This window comes from Pelodiscus sinensis, chromosome 22 (genome assembly GCF_049634645.1).
Source record: "Pelodiscus sinensis isolate JC-2024 chromosome 22, ASM4963464v1, whole genome shotgun sequence".
NCBI classification, from domain to species: domain Eukaryota; kingdom Metazoa; phylum Chordata; order Testudines; family Trionychidae; genus Pelodiscus; species Pelodiscus sinensis.
In genome coordinates this window covers 21,685,795-21,703,206 of record NC_134732.1, presented here as the reverse complement: position 1 = coordinate 21,703,206, position 17,412 = coordinate 21,685,795, and the positions used below count along the sequence as shown (strand labels likewise).

Sequence of the window (17,412 nt, the reverse complement as noted above, 5' to 3'; positions counted from 1 at the left end):
GCTCCTTTTTGAACCCTGATAAAGTCTTGGAATTCGCAACATCCTCTGGCAAGGAGTTCCACAAGTTAACTATGTGATGAAATATTCCCTTTTGCTTGTTTTAAACCTGCTACCTATTAATGTCATTAGGTGACCCCTACTTCTTATGTTATGGAAAGGAGTAAATAAATCTTCTCTATTTATGTTTTTCACACCAGTCTTGATTTTATAGACCTCTATCATATCCCCTCTTAGTCATCTCTTTTCCAAGCTGAAAAGTTCCAGTCTCCTCATACGGCAGCTGTTCCATACGCTCATTATCTTTGTTGCCCTTTTCTGAACTTTGGTTCAGGAAAATCGCTGTGATACCCCAAAGCGGGAAAACAGGCACAGAAGAAACCCTCTCAGCATGATGAAGAAGAGAAGTCTGTTCTTTTTACCTTGTGTTTGAAAGGCCACGGTAGCAGAGCATCATACTCCCCTTTCATGACAACAAAGAAGAGAGAGACATGTGTTCCTTTCCCTGTTCCATCGCCATTCAAATAAATCCTCAGGCAGACTTTGTAGCCATATTTTGCAGTGTAGAAAGCTGAAAAGTAGAACTTGGGATGAGTCATTCCAGAGTCTACCAACCGTCCCTGAGAAACATCCGTGGCTCTCACATATGCAAAGGGGTTAAAATGCAACAGGTGCTTTGAGAAGAGGACACTGGGCATTGTGGATTAGAGAGGCCATCTTGTAGATTTCAAGCTGCAAACACTAAGGGTACGTCTACACTGGCAGCTTCTTGCGCGTCTACACTGGCAGCTTCTTGCACAAGAACTGTTTTGCGGAAGAGTTCTTGCGCAAAAAGTCTTCCACAAGAGCGCATCTACACTGGCATGTGCTTTTGCCCAAGAGTGTCTCTGGCAGTGTGGACGCTCTCTTGCGCAAGAAAGCTCTGATGGCCATTTTAGCCATAGGGGTTTCTTGCACAAGAAATTCATGTTGCCTGTCTACACTGCCCTCTTGCGCAAGAGCTCTTGCGCAAGAGGGCTTATTCCTCGTGGGCTTATTCCTCTTCCGGAAGAAGCCCTGTTTTCCGATGCTGTACTGTAAATTCAGTTGCACAAGAACGTGCGTTCAGTGTAGACACCCGGCAAGTTTTTGCGCAAGAAGAGCTGTTCTTGCGCAAGAAGCGTAGATGTAGCCTAAAGGTCTGTCGGCGGAAGCCCTTTTAATGACTCAGACATTGGTGAAACTAATCTGTAATTACCCACAAGAGCATGTTTTATCTTCATTTCCCAGGGAGCAGGACTGCAGGAGCCACTCACGGAGTGACACCAAATGACTTCAGTTGGGATGAAACAACCCAGATCCAGCAGATATCACTGTAACGAGCAGCAGTTAGAGGGCAAATACACTGAAATGAAAGCCGGGCCCGACAAACTGCAGCAACAGGAGTTGTGAGCGATACCAAGCTGAGTGGAATATGTTTCATATCCACTTCGAAGTTACTTTATCTGGGGACATCAGATCCCGCTTCACTGTGCATATTATTTTTGCCCTTTTATTTCTGAACTAAATACTTCTAGGCCAAGTTTTTCAGCTGGGCTCGAGTGTGGCTTCCCTTTTTACAGGTCCAAATGCGGCCCACAAAATTCCATCCACCTTTCTTTTGCCAGCACAAATACCAGCATTTGTATCATTAAGTAATTGACTTGTGGCTGTAATTCTAGCTGTTTCCTCCCCACTGCTCTTATTGGGGCCTGGGATGTAAGAACAAATTTTTTGCTCTTAAAAGAAAATCCCATTTCTGTAGATGCACTGCTCCGACGACGAGAAAAAAAATGGGGGTGCAGAAGCAGTTGTATGCACACTAAGGAAGGTCAGCGTAAGGCCTTTTAAAGTTCAGCTATTGTCAGACCAGTGACATCAGGCTGGGGTAGCCTCTGAAGAGTGACTGGATACTCCCTTCCCCCCAACACATACACCCAGTCATCCATGATGCGCAGGGATGGCCTTACCATCAGGTGAACTGAGGTGGTCACCTCAGGTGCCAGACTGTGGGGGGGCGTCACTAGGACCCCGAGTGTAGAAAATTGTGTCTGCGGCTGATGCAGCGAGGGGTTATGGGGGAGTCATTTGAGCTCCCTGCCTCAGGTGCCAAAATTTTGTGGGCCGGCCCTGATGATGCACATCTGCTTGAGTCAGGCACTTGGCACTGTATTTTGGCCTTTGGGCTCCCTTCCTTTGTAGGGTTGCCAGGTGTCCGGTTTTCACCTGGACAGTTCGGTATTTTGGCCTTCTGTCCGGTAAAAAAACCCCAGAAAATACTGGACATGTAAAATGTCCGGTACTTTCTGTTTTCCTCGGACGGAAGGCTTGCGGCATCTGCAAGGGCGGGGGAAGTGAGGAGCGTGGTAATTTAAAGGCACAGAGGCCTTTTTTTTTTCTCAAAAAGATGGCCAGTGGCATCTGAGAGGGTGGGGGGGGAGCGAGAAGCGCAGTAATTTAAAGGCACAGCAACTCCCCCCCCCCTTTTCTTTTTTTTGCTCAGCCAATTTTTCCCTGCCTGTTCGGGATTTTTTGTGAAGGTATCTGGCAACCCTATTCCTTGGCAATCCCGTGGTAGAGGGTCAAACTATAACTACAGAGTGGAAGCTGTTTTGTAACACAGACAGAACTCCTGTGTTCTTTCATTAATAGCATCTTAGTTCTGGGCCAGCGATGGGCAACCGAGGCTAGTGAGTGGGCCACAGGAGTGGCCCTCCTTCCTCTCAAGAGGGCCGCAAGATTGTCGGAACCAAGGCAGTCTCCCAGGATAGGGCAATTTTGCGACCTGCGCTGGTGTAGCTAGAATTTGTGGGGGGTGCTGACTGAACCGTAGCAGGGCTGGGATTGGCTGCAGAGGAAGCACCCAACTCTCACAGCCAACGTTGGGTGCTATCAGCCCGCACCGCGCTTCATGTGCCCTGGCTGGAAGGGCAATGTTACTTTAGTAACACCGGTAGGAAAAAAACCGACACAGACAGAAAGCAGTGGAATCTGGCAAGCCTGCGGGTGGCTAATGTCAAACAAAATATCTTGCGGGCCACACAGAGAATCCTGAGGAGCTGCATATGGCCCACTACTGTTCCAGGCAATATTTTAAAGAATTCCTAATCAAAAGAGCACACAGAAGTATCACTCTCGAGACATCAGCAGGCTTTTCAAGAGCTGAATTTTACTAGTGTGCGTAGACTTGATGTGTTTTACCTGGAGAATATAAACTAATTACTCTTCCAGTCACCGAGTCATGGTACTTTCTGCTCACATCTGTAATTTTCCATAAAAAGACTCCATCATAGGACGCTTGTTCGAAAGACTGGAGGCGCGTATGGAGTTTGCTCAAGCCTGCATCTTTCTGCGTCAGACATCGGTGCAGCTCTGTAATCTGAAAAAAAAAAAATCCTGTTCAAACCCACTTTGTTATCCCTACAGGGCCTTCTGCGGAGGCAGCTCAACAATGCAAGGGTGGTCGCCTGTGCTCTCTCAGTATCGGTGGGGGTTTTTTAAACGCGAGGTACTAATCGTTAGAGAGCAAAAACACCTTGAGCAGTAATATTTTAAATGCACAGTATTGGTTTCAGAGGCTCATCCTGTGTATTTGATCCCAGGCACCTTGCTCCCTTATGACCTGAATCCAAGATGTTCTAAGCACCCATAATTCCTCAGACCTTTTAGGGTCCTAAACATGGGTTTAGAGGTCTGCTTTAGAGACCCAGGTATGAAAACCTGTTCAAAGCTATACAAGGAATTTTGCAGATGGGATTAGAATGCAAGAGTTTGTGGCTCCCATTGCTGTGTTTAGACCCACTCACCATGATTTTGTGCCTATCTACTAACTACACCAATTGTATATGAACACAGAGCCATAATCAGCATTTACCTTCACTTCTAGGCTTTGTATTATATCTTGATCAAGTCCACTCTGCCTCCGAAAGGCCGCGATCTCTAGCTTAGAGGTCTCCACCTCCTTGTTGAGCACGGCCACGATATTCTCAAACACGTGCAACTTGTTCTCCAGCTCCGTGATCACTTTCTCCCGCACAAACTGTTGCAGAATTGACTCTTCCTCGCAAACGGATGTGCCAGGAATACAGTCCACTTCCAGATCGCCACTGACTTCCAGGGCCCCTTGGATCTGGAGATCAGACACTCTTCTTTCCAAGCCCTTCACTTTAGCTTCTGCTGTGGCTAAGTGGGGGATCATGCCATTTGTAGCTCCACCACGAGGACACAAACCGGCCTTCAGTTGCTTTATATGCTGCAGCAGCATCAGTAAGTGGGTCCCCATTGCAGTCTTCTCATGTTCTTTTGTCTTCTCTTTGCTGCCCTGTTGGGAGAAGACACTGTCATGGCAACTAAGTAACTGGCTTACGGCAAATCCTCATTTAGCCTTAATTCAGGCAAAACTTCCGTCAACATCAGGGGAGATAAACTGATGTAAGGGCCTTCAAGAGACGGGCCTGGCATCACAGCACCAGACTGCAAGGGAAACAGGGATAAAGAAAGCAACAGGCTGCCTAGTTCCTGTGCAGTTTTGTACAGATGCTACATTAACAAGGAAACTGATGTTCAAAGTCCCTCCACTTAACAAGCTGCCATGCAAATATACAACTAGATTCTCAGGTGGATCAATATTTAACACACTCGCTGCACCTGAAATATGTAGCAGGGATCTAGGGGCACGGCAGTAAGAGCACACTAAACCCAAAGCAGGTTTTAAAGCCAGCTAATGCCGTGGGAGACGCAGTTACCTTGCCGAGACTGAGACGCAACTGAACATCACACCACCTAGCGCTGTAGAATTATAATAGTTACAGACCCCCCCCCCCCCCCCCATCCCTTTTAATGTGAGTGGAACGGACACTGCAGGGGGAAAAAGTGTCCCCAGCTGAATGTCACCCTATGAATTGCAAAAGCCAGTTCCATGCTCTTCCCTTCTCTTTTGCAAGAGGAGGTTAAATTTGACCCCTTAACCTATCCCTCCCAAACAAACCAAAAACCAGCCCCATCAAATGAAACCACCCTTGGTTTAGTTCAGGGTTTCTCAAAGCGTGCCACGGCTCCACTTTGGGAAAGTCCCTCGTGGGCCTGCATCACTTTGTTTACCTAAAGGATCCAGAGCCCCGGAGCCGGGCGGCTCTCATTGGTTGGAAATGGCAAACCAGAGCCAATGGGAGCCATGAGGCTCCACCGCTACGGACCCTTGAGGTAAGCAAAGCAGCGTGGGCCCGCTAGCGGCTTTCCCAAAGTGGGCCCACGGCACGCTTTGAGAAACGCTGGTTAAGGGCCTAGGCTGGCTCATGGCAACAGCTGGACCGTAGAGACTGGTCGTTACTGGAGGCTTTCCAGAATAGGAGCAGACAGCGTTTTACTCACCCTAAACGAACAGCCAATCTCAGAAAACCGACAACCGTCTTTGGTGTTCGATGGCGTCGAATGGTTCTGATAAAAACAACAGCCACTGATTAGGTTTAATTATTTGCTACAATCCACTAGGCCTATTCCTCACTGCCAGCCCAGCCTCACACTGTGTAGCAAACCCAAAGGCAATTCATTTAGATACTGAAGGATGAATCACCAACTCGTTACTGAAGAATAAATGATTCCGTCATGCACTGCCATGGGTGAGGCCTGGTTTCCATCTCCAGCCACCAGTGTCCTGAAATTTGAGCAGGTGGGACTGACAGCACAGCCACGGTCAAACCTAGCCCATGCTGGCAGTAATTATATTCTGCCGGGGATGCTTGTAACAATGGCCCACCCTGCAAGTTCTGTAATGCGCCTCCCTACGCAAGGTTGGTTTTCCGTATCACTCTGAAGGGCCACTTTCTGCAGCACTCAAACCTGGGAAATCCACAAACACATGCAGCGAGAGGGATGAGGATGGATTGTTCCCCAGGCTGACTTGCATGTGTAACCCACACACCTAGGCCATGTCTACACTGCCCCTCCTTGCGCAAAAAATATGCAAATGAGGTGAAGCGTGGAATATCCCTCTTGCGCAAGAGCCGTTTTTCCTGGAAAAAAGAGGAAGAACGGCTTTTGCACAAGAGGGGGGAGGGGTTTGCGCACAAAGGAGCCATGCAGACTGCTCCTTTTTGCGCAAAAATAGAGCCTCATTAATTATGCAAATGAGGTGCGGCAATATTCCACGCTTCGCCTCATTTGCATATTTTTTGTGCAAGAGGGGGCAGTGTAGACATACCCCTAATGTGGTTCACTGTCCCATGCAGTGGCACTTAGACCAGTTACAGCGAAAGATAAGAACAAGGAAGCTCTACAGCAGAAGCTGCAAACCAGCTGGCTTTGCAACTTACACTATAGAGGCTCCTTCACTAAGCTCCAGAGGTTCCAGGTTCAAATCCACCAGCTGATGATTACACATACAACCAAGTACCTACTCAAGTCCTACATGCTAAAACACAACAATGATAAATATCCTTAATAGAAGCACAAAGATGCCCACCTAAGTCTCAGTATAACAAAGACCCCAAAATAACCACAATCCTTAGCAGGTTACAATGCCCTTATCACCTCTTCCCACCAATATAAAAGATGCTCACTACAAAGAATAAAACCCCATGTCCAGTAACTCCAAATCCTTCACTCTGCTCTTCCCTGAGGAGGAGTGTGCCTTCTAACATGCTGGTGACCCCTCCTCTATCACACCAAGGGGTCTGAGATTAGAATCCCGTCCTCTCTCTCTGTACCCCAAGGCACATGTCTTTCCAAGAAATCAGTTCGTGTTATCTGCGTTGGAACAGCCCTTGCATTGCTCACCAGGTTTCCCCTGAGCATTTGAAAATGTAGTAAACAAACTAAACAACCAACAACCAAGATTTTAGGAGAAATTCCAAATAAGGGAGTAGGAAAAAGAGTACAACTGGGATGTGAATGCTACTGTTGCTACATGAAGATGCTGTGAAGTTGCCGAGATCAGCAAGATGAAGAGCTGGTACTTCAAGGAACACACCAAAAAACAACACATTGCCTTTCACACTGTACCTTTTCCTTGGATGGTCCTTCTGGCTGGGTCTGTTTTTGGTCCTTCGATGAGTTGCCTTCACATGTATGCTTCTGCCATTAAAGCAAGAGGACATGGTGAGTACAGTGCTAAAATCATGACAGTTCTTTCCCCAGGTCTCTTTGAAACACAATCTCTTTGTGTATATATGAAATATTATCCCCACTGCACAGAAAAGTAAACTCCAGGGAAGCGACTTGCTGAGGAGCTTCTGATCAACTGAATCTGGTCTGAGCTAGCAAATGAGAGTTGCACATTCAAGCCCTGTTTCTGGAACAGATTTATGGGGGGGGGGGGCCCACAAGTAAGTCACTCAACCCACAGAGCCACATTCAGAAATGGTATGTCAGCAGAAATGTAGACCTCCTTGCACACACCTTCAAAGCATCAGGGAGTCTCAGGAAGTCATTGAATCACAGAAGAGTAGGGTTAGAAAAAAACACAGGAGGTCATCTAGTCCAACCCGCTGCTCAAAGCAGCTCCAATCCCCAACAAAATCATCCCAGCCAGGGTTGTGTCAAGCCGGGACGTGAAAACCGTCAGGGGGTGGAGATTCCACCCCCTCGGTAAGCAACCCATTCCAGTGCTCCACTCCCCTAGGGAAAGAGTTTTTCCCTAATATCCAACCAAGATCTCTCCCCTTGGAACCTGAGACCACTGCCAAAGAGCGGAGGGAAAAGTATAAGTTCAAGTAGTATTGTCCCATTTCCCTTTCACGTGGTTTGAACAGATTGAGTAGGTCTTACGCAAACTAAAGACCTGCTCCGAAGATCGGGAAAGCTCACTGGCCTAGAGAACATGTCTTCGTCACAGAGTTAAGTTGGTCTTATCTGGGTGTTGTGTCAAAGCTGCCCTCCCATCCAGAGCTGCCTGGGGGGGAGGCAAGTGGGGCAATTTGCCCCAGCCCCGATGAAAATGTCTGAAGTCTGAGGTCTGAAGCAGGGAGTGCCAGGAAGGGGCCCCCAGAAATTGCTTTGCCCCAGGTCTCCTGGATCCTCTGGGCGGCCCTGCTCCCATCCACACACAAAAACCTCTGGACTGAGCTTAGTGGTACAGGCTGAACCTCTCCAGTCCAGCATTCTCTCGTCCGGCAACATCAATGGTCCAGCATGATTGTAATTAGCTGGATGTCCACTTCTCACGGGTGTGGCTAAGTTTCCCGCAGTCCAATAAAGTTTGTTTACAGCCACCAGTCCTGGCTCCTGTTCTGTGCTGCTGTTTAGCTCGAATTGACCTCGAAATGTCGTCTAAGAGCCCAGCAAGCAGTGGAAGGGTTGGTAACGCTGCTAGACAATATCGACCTTCTGTGGCTCGGCAAATTCTCTGGTTTGGCACCGGTCAGGTCCCAAGGGTGCTGGACTAGAGAGGTTCGACCTGAACAGTCAACCTGAACTGACGGGTAACATGCCCACCCACTTTGCAATGAGGACATAGGCTGAACCACTGTGAGTCCTCCAGTGCTTGCCCACAGTTCTCCCAGGCTGCCCAGAAAGACAGAAAAGCTCTTCCACAGTTCACAGGAAAAGGATCAAAGAGTAGCTCCTCTTACTACAACACAAAGACGCATGGGCTATCGTCCCCCCACCCCCGTGATAATGTGTTTCTCTCTTTTCTTGTTATGTTCTAATGGCCTTCATCTCGGCAATAAAGCTGTTTGCTATGTGGGGAACTTTTCTGAACAAAACTACTTTCTAAAAGAGAACCAGCAGGGAGGATACCCAGCGCTAATTCCATATTATGGGAGAAAGATTCGCAAAACATTTCTGTGTAGCTCTGTAGAGTCCTCAAGCTTTTCTTTACAGGGAATAACGTTCAGAAACTGGGGACTAAGGAATTAATATTAGTTGCTGCTGTCCACTGTATGATACACTGCAGACCTAGAGATTTCCCGAGCTAAACTGCTAAACCAATTATTCTCCTTCCTAGCATAGTAGGTATTTTCAGTCAGGGAGCTCCAGATGTGATACCTGTTAAGTGAAAGTACAGGGTGTGATGTTTCACACGAGGGGCGCAGAACTTTCAGAAATGACTTACAGATGCTTCACAGTCTTCCCGGAAAACTCAATGCACAAGTCTCGCTGAGTTCAAGCCCTAATAATCGTCTTTATATGCAGCGACACACAGGGGAACCATGGACTAAACTCTCTATGCATCGAATTCATATAAGATGGGTTTACGTGCAGGGCTGTTTCAGATATCATTTGTTAACACACTGAAGGCAGGAGTCCAAATCTTCTGACATGATGTGCTAATGCAGAATGCATTAGTACTAACATGAAACTCTAGGACTCTCCTGGCTTTAAAGAGCTGGGGAACATAATCCCCTGCCACTTGTTCATGCCATGACTATAGTTTGTGTATTTTAACATAGCGACTCTCAGGCTTTCATTTCAAACGATTCAGAATTTCATCTTCATAAAAGCTTTTGCTCGCCAGTCCGTTTCCTTTAGCAATCTGGAAAATTCGTATAGTACTGCAGTTCCAGCAACTCCCAAAGTATCTTCTCTGCAAAGTGTCCTACCCTTTCAGCTCCCCCAAAACACTTCCAGGGCATGTCTACGCTGCAATACTATTCCGAAATAGTATCAAAATACTGTCAAGCTGGAGGACTTCTTTGACTCCTGTAACACTCACTGTACGAAGAATAAGGGAAGTCAGAGGAAGAATGCTCTATTTCGAAATCTGTGCTGTGCAGATGTTCTCAATTATTAAATAAGCTATTTCGAAATAAGATACGCAATTGACACAACTGAGATACGCAATTGAGTTAAGCCCTGAAGTATAGACGCCCCCCCCAAAGAGCTTCCCCCTTCCCTCGGCACTTTCTGAACGCCCTGCATCTCAGATGTCATTGATAATGTGCTTTTGGTTTATTCTTTACCCTACTTTGTTCATGCAACTTTGTCCTTTTCCTGTTTCTGTTTTTTTGATATGGTGGAACCTCAAATCAAATGAATATAAGATTGAGGCATAAAAAAATCTCATTCACACAAGTCTTGAAACATGCTTAATCAGGATTCAAAGAATTATACAAAGGAGAAAATATATCCAATAGGCTACCAGGATTTTTTAATTTTCACCTACAGGATTCTGGATAACTGAAGTTTGGGCAAATAAGCAGAGCTAGCATCCCACATAGCCTCTAATTTAGCTAATCAGCACATACAATCAGTGCCATTACAATTTTAGAAGTACTAAACATTGGGTTTTCAAAAAGCAAAATCCGCGTGGTTCACCACGCGATGCAACAAACATGATTTCCTTTAGGAAAGACCAGCCAGACCACAAATACTATATCGTTCCAGTTACAGACAGACCCTAGAGTGGGAACAGGAAGGGATTCACTACTATAGATCTGTTCTGTCCAGTCTTCACGCCTCACATTCAGGACAATGTCTGAGGTTTCAAGGACAGGTTAGAAATCACCCATCATGCATTAGGACATTTACACATTGTTGTGCGCAGGGGTGCACAAATCTCTCCTTAACTCTTCCCTCCACACATAGGAAGCAGCTCACAACCTCAAGTGGGGGGGGGGGGGGCTCGGAAGCAGCAGAGAAGCAGAGCCCTCCGCTCTCTCCCCCCCCCTTTTAATCTTTTAAACCGGGATTCACTGAGTGTTGAGCTGGTTTTGGATGCCTGGTGGGCTGCTCTGGAGACAGAGATACCCCATTCACAGAATAAGCAAAGCAGAGGTCCTGTCTGGACAAGTCTCTGTACCCACAGCTGCCTATGTATCAGCGCCTGTGAAGGACCACCCCATCAAGCTGAGAAAGCATTCGAGTTCCCATGACTCATTCATATGAAATTAACGGGTAGCAGGTTTAAAACTAATAAAAGAAAGTTCTTCACGCAGCATGTAGTCAACCTGTGGAACTCCTTGCCAGAGGAGGCTGGGACTATAACACAGTTTAAAGAGAAGCTAGATAATTTCATGGAGGTTAGGTCCATAAAAGGCCATTAGCCAGGGGATCCCTGGCCTCTGTTTGTCAGAGGCTGGAGAGGGATGGCAGGAGACAAATCGTTTGATCATTGTCTTCGGTCCACCCTCTCTGGGGCATCTGGTGCTGGCCACTGTTGGCAGACAGGATACTGGGCTAGATGGACCTTTGGTCTGACCCAGTACGGTCGTTCTTGTTTTCTTATGTTCTTATTCCTTAAGCTCCTTGCTCAAACTGACAAAGAAGTTGTCATTTGGGAAGGCAGTTTTGGGGCTAGAGGTTAACGCAGGGGTGAGCAAACGTTTTTGCCTGAGGGCCACACCTGGTATGGAAACTGTATGGCGGGCCACGAATGCTCACGAGTTTAAAAATTCATGTTTAAATAGCAACGCCGCAAGTTTGTTTCAAAATCAACACTATTAAAATGATCCTCGGGAACCAGGCACTGTTAGCAAATTACGGGACATCACATTCCTGGGCTGTTTGTTGATTTTACCCCACAAGTTTGCTTCTGTCTGAACACACATTATATGTCAGTGTACTGCACTAGGTAAAAGTTTGGTAGGTTTCATATTTATTGTTGATTTTTTTATGAGCAGTCATCAGCTGTGTTGAATCACCTGTTTCTCCATTTGGCTGTGGAAATAACCAAACTATATTCAAACTGTTTAGCTTCAAAGTAAAGTAATTAAGTAATTAAGCAATTCCTGGCCCTGGTGGGAGGGTTGGTCGGGTGGAGTGGGATAAATCCCGAGGCCGAAGCGCAGCACTGGAGTTCAAGGGTGGGATTAAAAGGTGTGATGGGCTTAACATGGTCAGTGGGCCCTAGCTCCCCCCTCCCCATAGTTTAAGGGCATTCAACTCACTTCATCTACCTCACCAAGGAGTCAGCAAATGGTAGCAATATTTGCTTGCTACTGATCTGCCTTAGACTAGGCAGAGGAGCTCCTATTTTATATTCCTTGTTGTCAAGTGCAATAAAAAATAGATTCCAGATTCACTGAAATTGTTTTTAGTGGGAAATTCTCCAGGTTATAAAAATAAGATAGATGCAAACAGCTTCCTTCTCATAATTTACATGCTTGCAAAACAGAATCCGGCAACTACTAATACATGGAAATCAACGTTTCAAGGCCAGTGTCCCTACTCAGTTGCCAAGATTTCCTAACCAAAAAAAATAAAAAAAAATTAGATAACAGATTAAACAGGACAAGGGAAATGAAAACAATTCTTCACCATGGGAAAAAGAGCCCAAACAACTTCCGAAGGCAAACCTGCTGTCTCACACCCTTCTGAAGAGAGGAGCAAGATGCCCACAGCACTTTCAGAAAGGGTAAAGTGGTGAGATGTTTCCACTTTGAGTTGTTTGCTCTTTTTGAAGTACACACTGAATGTAACTCGGGTAAAACGTGTCTGTTTGATAGCCCACCAGGCTGAGGTCATCTATTCTCCCCCCACCCCCGCCATGGAACGGCTAAAAAAAGAGCAGCCTTTGTGCAAGCTTCCTACTCACTCATTCCCAGAAAACATGCCTCATTCTGACTATGGAGAGAGCACTTCCATAGAAATGAAAGGGGAGCTGAGTTTCCATAACCTGTTCAGTTCCTGGCAAGACTGCAAAGGCAGCAAGAACTTACTGGCAAATGTGACACGAAGTCTGGTCCATCATTATACCCCCCCTTGCTGTCCTGCTGGAGCATTCCACACAACAGGTCTCCCACCACCTCTGTCAAAATGGCCGCCCTTCCGGGATGGAATTCCCTGGCCTGAAAAGGATTCTCCTTAAACTACCTGGAGGGTCAACACTTTTCAGTCTTCCACCCCGACCTGGAAGCCGAGTGCTGCCTCAGAAGCATTCCTAGTCTGCAGGCTAGGAGATCACAGAGACCTAAGCTAGAGAACAGAACAGCATTTTGAGAACTTTCAACACAACTCAGAACCAGGACTGCAGCTGTAGCGATGATAGAGAGGTGACATTTCTTACAGAAGCCACTGCTGCTTCTGTTTTCAGAGTTTTATCATGGAGGTTTACAATTAACGAACTGACAAGATCACCGGCTAAGCTCTCTCAGATAATCCTTTTGTATGCAACAGCAAATATCTTCCCATCCCTTTACCTCCACCCAACAATGTTGTTTCCTCCTTCAGCAACATAGTGTATTATACATCCCAGTGGTAGGCAAATGGGCCGTAAGACTGGAGTAACAAGATGGTCTCTTGGGACAGGGTAATTTTCCTAACTGTGCTTTTGTATCTAGGATTTGCAGGATGTGTTGACTGAACTGTAGCAGCGCTTTAAATCATAGAATCATAGAATACTAGGACTGGAAGGGACCTCGAGAGGTCATCGAGTCCAGTCCCCTGCCCTCATGGCAGGACCCAGTACTGTCTAGCCCATCCCATATAGACATTTATCTAACCTACTCTTAAATATCTCCACAGATGGGGATTCCACAACCTCCCTGGGCAATTTATTCCAGTGTTTAACCACCCTGATGGTTAGGAAGTTTTTCCCAAAGTCCAACCTAAACCTCCCTTGTTGCAGTTTAAGCCCATTGCTTCTTGTTCTATCCCCAGAGGCCAAGATGAACAAGTTTTCTCCCTCCTCCTTGTGACACCTTTTTAGATACCTGAAAACCGCTATCCTGTCCCCTCTCAATCTTCTCTTTTCCAAACTAAAAAGCCCAGTTCTTTCAGTCTTCCCTCATAGGTCATGTTCTCTAGACCTTTAATCATGCTTGTTGCTCTTCTCTGGACCTTCTCCATTTTCTCCACATCTTTCTTGAAATGCGGTGCTCAGAACTGGACACAATACTCCAACTGAGGCCTAACCAGCGCAGAGTAGAGCGGAGGAATGACTTCTCGTGTCTTGCTCACAACACACCTGTTAATGCATCCCAGAATCATGTTTGCTTTTTTTGCAACAGCATCACACTGTTGACTCATAGTTAGCTTGTAGTCCACTATGACCCCTAGATCTCTTTCTGCCGTACTCCTTGCAAAAGAGGTGCCCAGCTCTCACAGTCAGTGTTGGGTGCAATCAGCAGGCACCTCACTTCTCGTGCCCTGGCTTTAATCCATGTCACTTCCATAATACCAGTAGGAAAAAACCACGGAAAAAAGTGGAATCGTGGACAACAATAAATACAATTTCTCAGGGGCCACACACAGAACCCTGATGGGACACACTCAGGGGTGGTCCGTGAGCCAAGGCAGACTAGGTGGTTGCCTAGGGCGCCACTGGCCCGGGGCACCCGATGATGACGTTATGGGTGCCTGGGTGCCCGATGATGACGTCATGGCCATTGACAGCCGAGCAGGCAGGGGTGCCAATCACACCTTCCGCCTGGGGCACCAGCTGCCACAGCCCGCCTCGAGCCGCTCCTGGACACGCCCAGTCGTCAGGCAGCAGGTTGCCCAACATGGGTATACCCGCTAGCAAACCGTTCTTAGGCCATTCCCATTATCAAAACGTACCATATTGTGCGCACACAAAAAAGATGGAATCAAAGGCAATGGGATAATTTTTTAGAATGAAAAAGAATGCGAGACATCGTTCTAAAACCCAACTCAGCGGTATGAGATAAGGTTGCCCGAGTGAAAGAAATGCTAAGCATGAAGTGAGAAATGCATTTCAATTAGAGTAATAGCAACCTCCCTAGAGCTGGCCAAGTAATCAAAGAAAACAAGTGAACATTGATCATCGGATCAGGAAAGCTTTTGTCTTGTCTTTTAACGTGGGCTGATGTTAGACAGACACATCTGTTGGGTAGTTTTGCTGCACATCCTCTAATGTGATCTATGCCAGTGTTTCTCAATCTTTTTTTTTTATAAAGTACCCCTTTTTCAATAAAAAAAAAATTAATAAGTACCCCCAATATCTACAGTTTTCAGGCACACAAAAATTTCTCTACCATTGCAACACATTTGTTTAAACAACTTAATTGTAGCTGGGTGGGCGATAAAATTGTGGGGTGTAAAAAGTACAAAAAGAATAAAGCACTGTAAAACTTAACACAAAAATTCAGTTTTCTCCAAATTTCAGTTGTGTTGACGTACCCCCAGACGTCTCTCGAGTACCCTAAGGGTACTTGTACCACTGGTTGAGAAACACTGATCTATGCCATCAAGTGCCAGCAATGCCCCTCTGCCACGAAGACAAGACATTGAGGTGTGCTGGCTGAGGGCATGGCTAGACTACACAGTTGGTATCCCAGAAGAACTGTTCTGCATCCAGGGAATGCTTTTGTTCTTCTGCTTTTTTTGTGGAAGAGCAAACATGCTCTTTTAGAAGTCCCTGTATTCCTTGTTCCACGAGGAATAAGGGGGCTTCCGAAAGAGGGTTTTTTCCTGACATTTGGCCCAGTCTAGACAGGCCAAATGTTGAAAAAGCCTCTTCCAACAAAAGAATCAGAAAAAAAGACAAAAGAAAACCCTAACCCTAAGCCTCTTCCAACAAAAGAATCAGAAAAAGCTAGCAAAATGCGCTCTGAATTTTGCGTAGCTTTTTCCGAAAAACTGGTGTAGTCTAGCCATACCCTGAGAGTGGAGCTAGAATATGGCTAGAAGTGGTGCCCTCCCCGCAAAAGAAATGTGCAGACACATGTTCTTTCTCTCTTTTTTGTAGCATCTCCTAAGGACAGTCAACTACACCTGACTGGTTTTCCAGCAGGTAATTCATGGAACATTACACTGCAATTGAAAAGTTAGCACGGTCAGAAAAACGAAACATTCTCTAGCTACATAACCGTAACAAAGCAAGGAGGAAATATTTAATCAGACAGCTGTGGGAGCCATGGAGTATTCAAGATATAAGTATACAACCCCTGTTTGGTTTAAAGGAAGATAAATCTTCTTACTTGGTATTCATTACTGGATAACCTCCGTTTACATTTCTGGCACGTGGTCATGTTATTAACACATCCATTCTCCAAGTGATCTGCAAGCTTCTTTCTCATTACCATATGTCCACAACCGGTATGGCAAAGGATTAAAGCATATTCACAGAGGCTCTGATGGTCCTGGAAGTTGAAAGTGATAAACAAAGATGTAACCTTGAGCAGATAGAGCTGTGTCTACAAATGGCCTCCATTCTGCTTACGGGAATCTTTCTTTGCTCCACGCCAACTCTCTGAACGGGCAGGTTCGCCAGCCCACTGTCTGACACACAGAACCGGGAGTGTGATCCTCGGCTCGAGCTGATGTACTTCCTCCTTCTCATTGAGACAGCACACTAAAAAGAAAGGTGTAGCACAGGCGGCAGTAGCACAAGCTAGTCACCTCCAGTATAAACCCTGCCCTAGAGCTAGATGAATTCATAGAGGACTGATCCATCAATGGCCACTAGCCAGGATTGGCAGGGATGATGTCTGGAGCCTCTGTTTGCCAGAAGCGAGGAACGGGCAATAGGGGAGGGATTGCGTGATGATTCCCTGTTCTGTTCACTCCCTCTGGGGCATCTGGCACTGGCCACTGTGGGCAGACAAGAGACTGGGCTAGATGGACCTTTGGTCTGACCCAGTTTGACCGTTCTTATGTTCTTACATACTCGTCCATGCACTCTGCACTACTATTGTTAATGAACCAGCTCCGTAACAGCTAGCACGAGTGTGCACAGCTCCAAGTGCTGACATAGGCCCTGCCAGGTTCCTGGAGGCTCTGCTTTAGTCTTAATTTAAAACAACACACAAAGTTTAGTGTCAGTTCTCTCCTGAGCTGGCTCTTTTGAGGGTCTTCCTTGTAAAGACCTGCTCTCCCAGTTCCAGCCTAGCTCCTGGCCTTAGAGACTCCTCATGGTTAAACACTGGAATAAATTGTCTAGGGGGGTTGTGGAATCTCCATTGCTGGAGATATTTAAGGGCATAAGAACATAAGAACGGCCGTACCGGGTCAGACCAAAAATCCATCTAGCCCAGTATCCTGTCTGCTGACAGTGGGCAGCACCAGGTGCCCCAGAGAGGGTGGACTGAAGACAATGATCAAGCGATTTGTCTCCTGCCATCCCTCTCCAGCCTCTGACAAACAGAGGCCAAGGACACCATTTTATCCCCTGGCTAATAGCCTTTTATGGACCTAACCTCCATGAAATTATCTAGCTTCTCTTTAAACTCTATTATAGTCCTAGCCTTCACAGCCTCCTCTGGCAAGGAGTTCCACAGGTTGACTACACGCTGTGTGAAGAAGAACGTTCTTTTATTAGTTTTAAACCTGCTACCTACCCATTAATTTCATTTGGTGTCCTCTAGTTCTTCTATTTAGGGAACTAATAAATAACTTTTCTTTATCAGCCCTCTCCACACCACTCATGATTTTATAGACCTCTATCATATCCCCCCTCGGTCTCCTCTTTTCTAAACTGAAAAGTCCCAGTCGCTTTAACCTCTCCTCATATGGGACCCGTTCCAAACCCCTAATCATTTTAGTTGCCCTTTTCTAAAC

General features: G+C 46.3%; 1 protein-coding gene across 15 annotated transcripts in view; it reads right to left on the bottom strand.

Moving 5' to 3' along the window:
• TRAF1 (TNF receptor associated factor 1) overlaps positions 1-17,412 on the bottom strand; it is a 78,648-nt gene that overhangs the window by 6,958 nt on the left and 54,278 nt on the right. For 13 of the 15 annotated variants that reach the window (XM_075905476.1, XM_075905477.1, XM_075905479.1 and 10 more), the window contains 6 exons: positions 15,834-15,995; positions 7,015-7,086; positions 5,386-5,451; positions 3,890-4,336; positions 3,217-3,394; positions 420-568 (listed from right to left, as the gene is read on the bottom strand). In XM_075905476.1, coding sequence (XP_075761591.1) covers positions 420-568; positions 3,217-3,394; positions 3,890-4,336; positions 5,386-5,451; positions 7,015-7,086; positions 15,834-15,995 — 1,074 coding nt within the window. Of the gene's footprint in view, positions 1-419; positions 569-3,216; positions 3,395-3,889; positions 4,337-5,385; positions 5,452-7,014; positions 7,087-13,604; positions 15,792-15,833; positions 15,996-16,075; positions 17,269-17,412 lie in introns of those variants that run through there. The other 2 variants (XM_075905489.1, XM_075905491.1) reach the window with 2 other exon arrangements.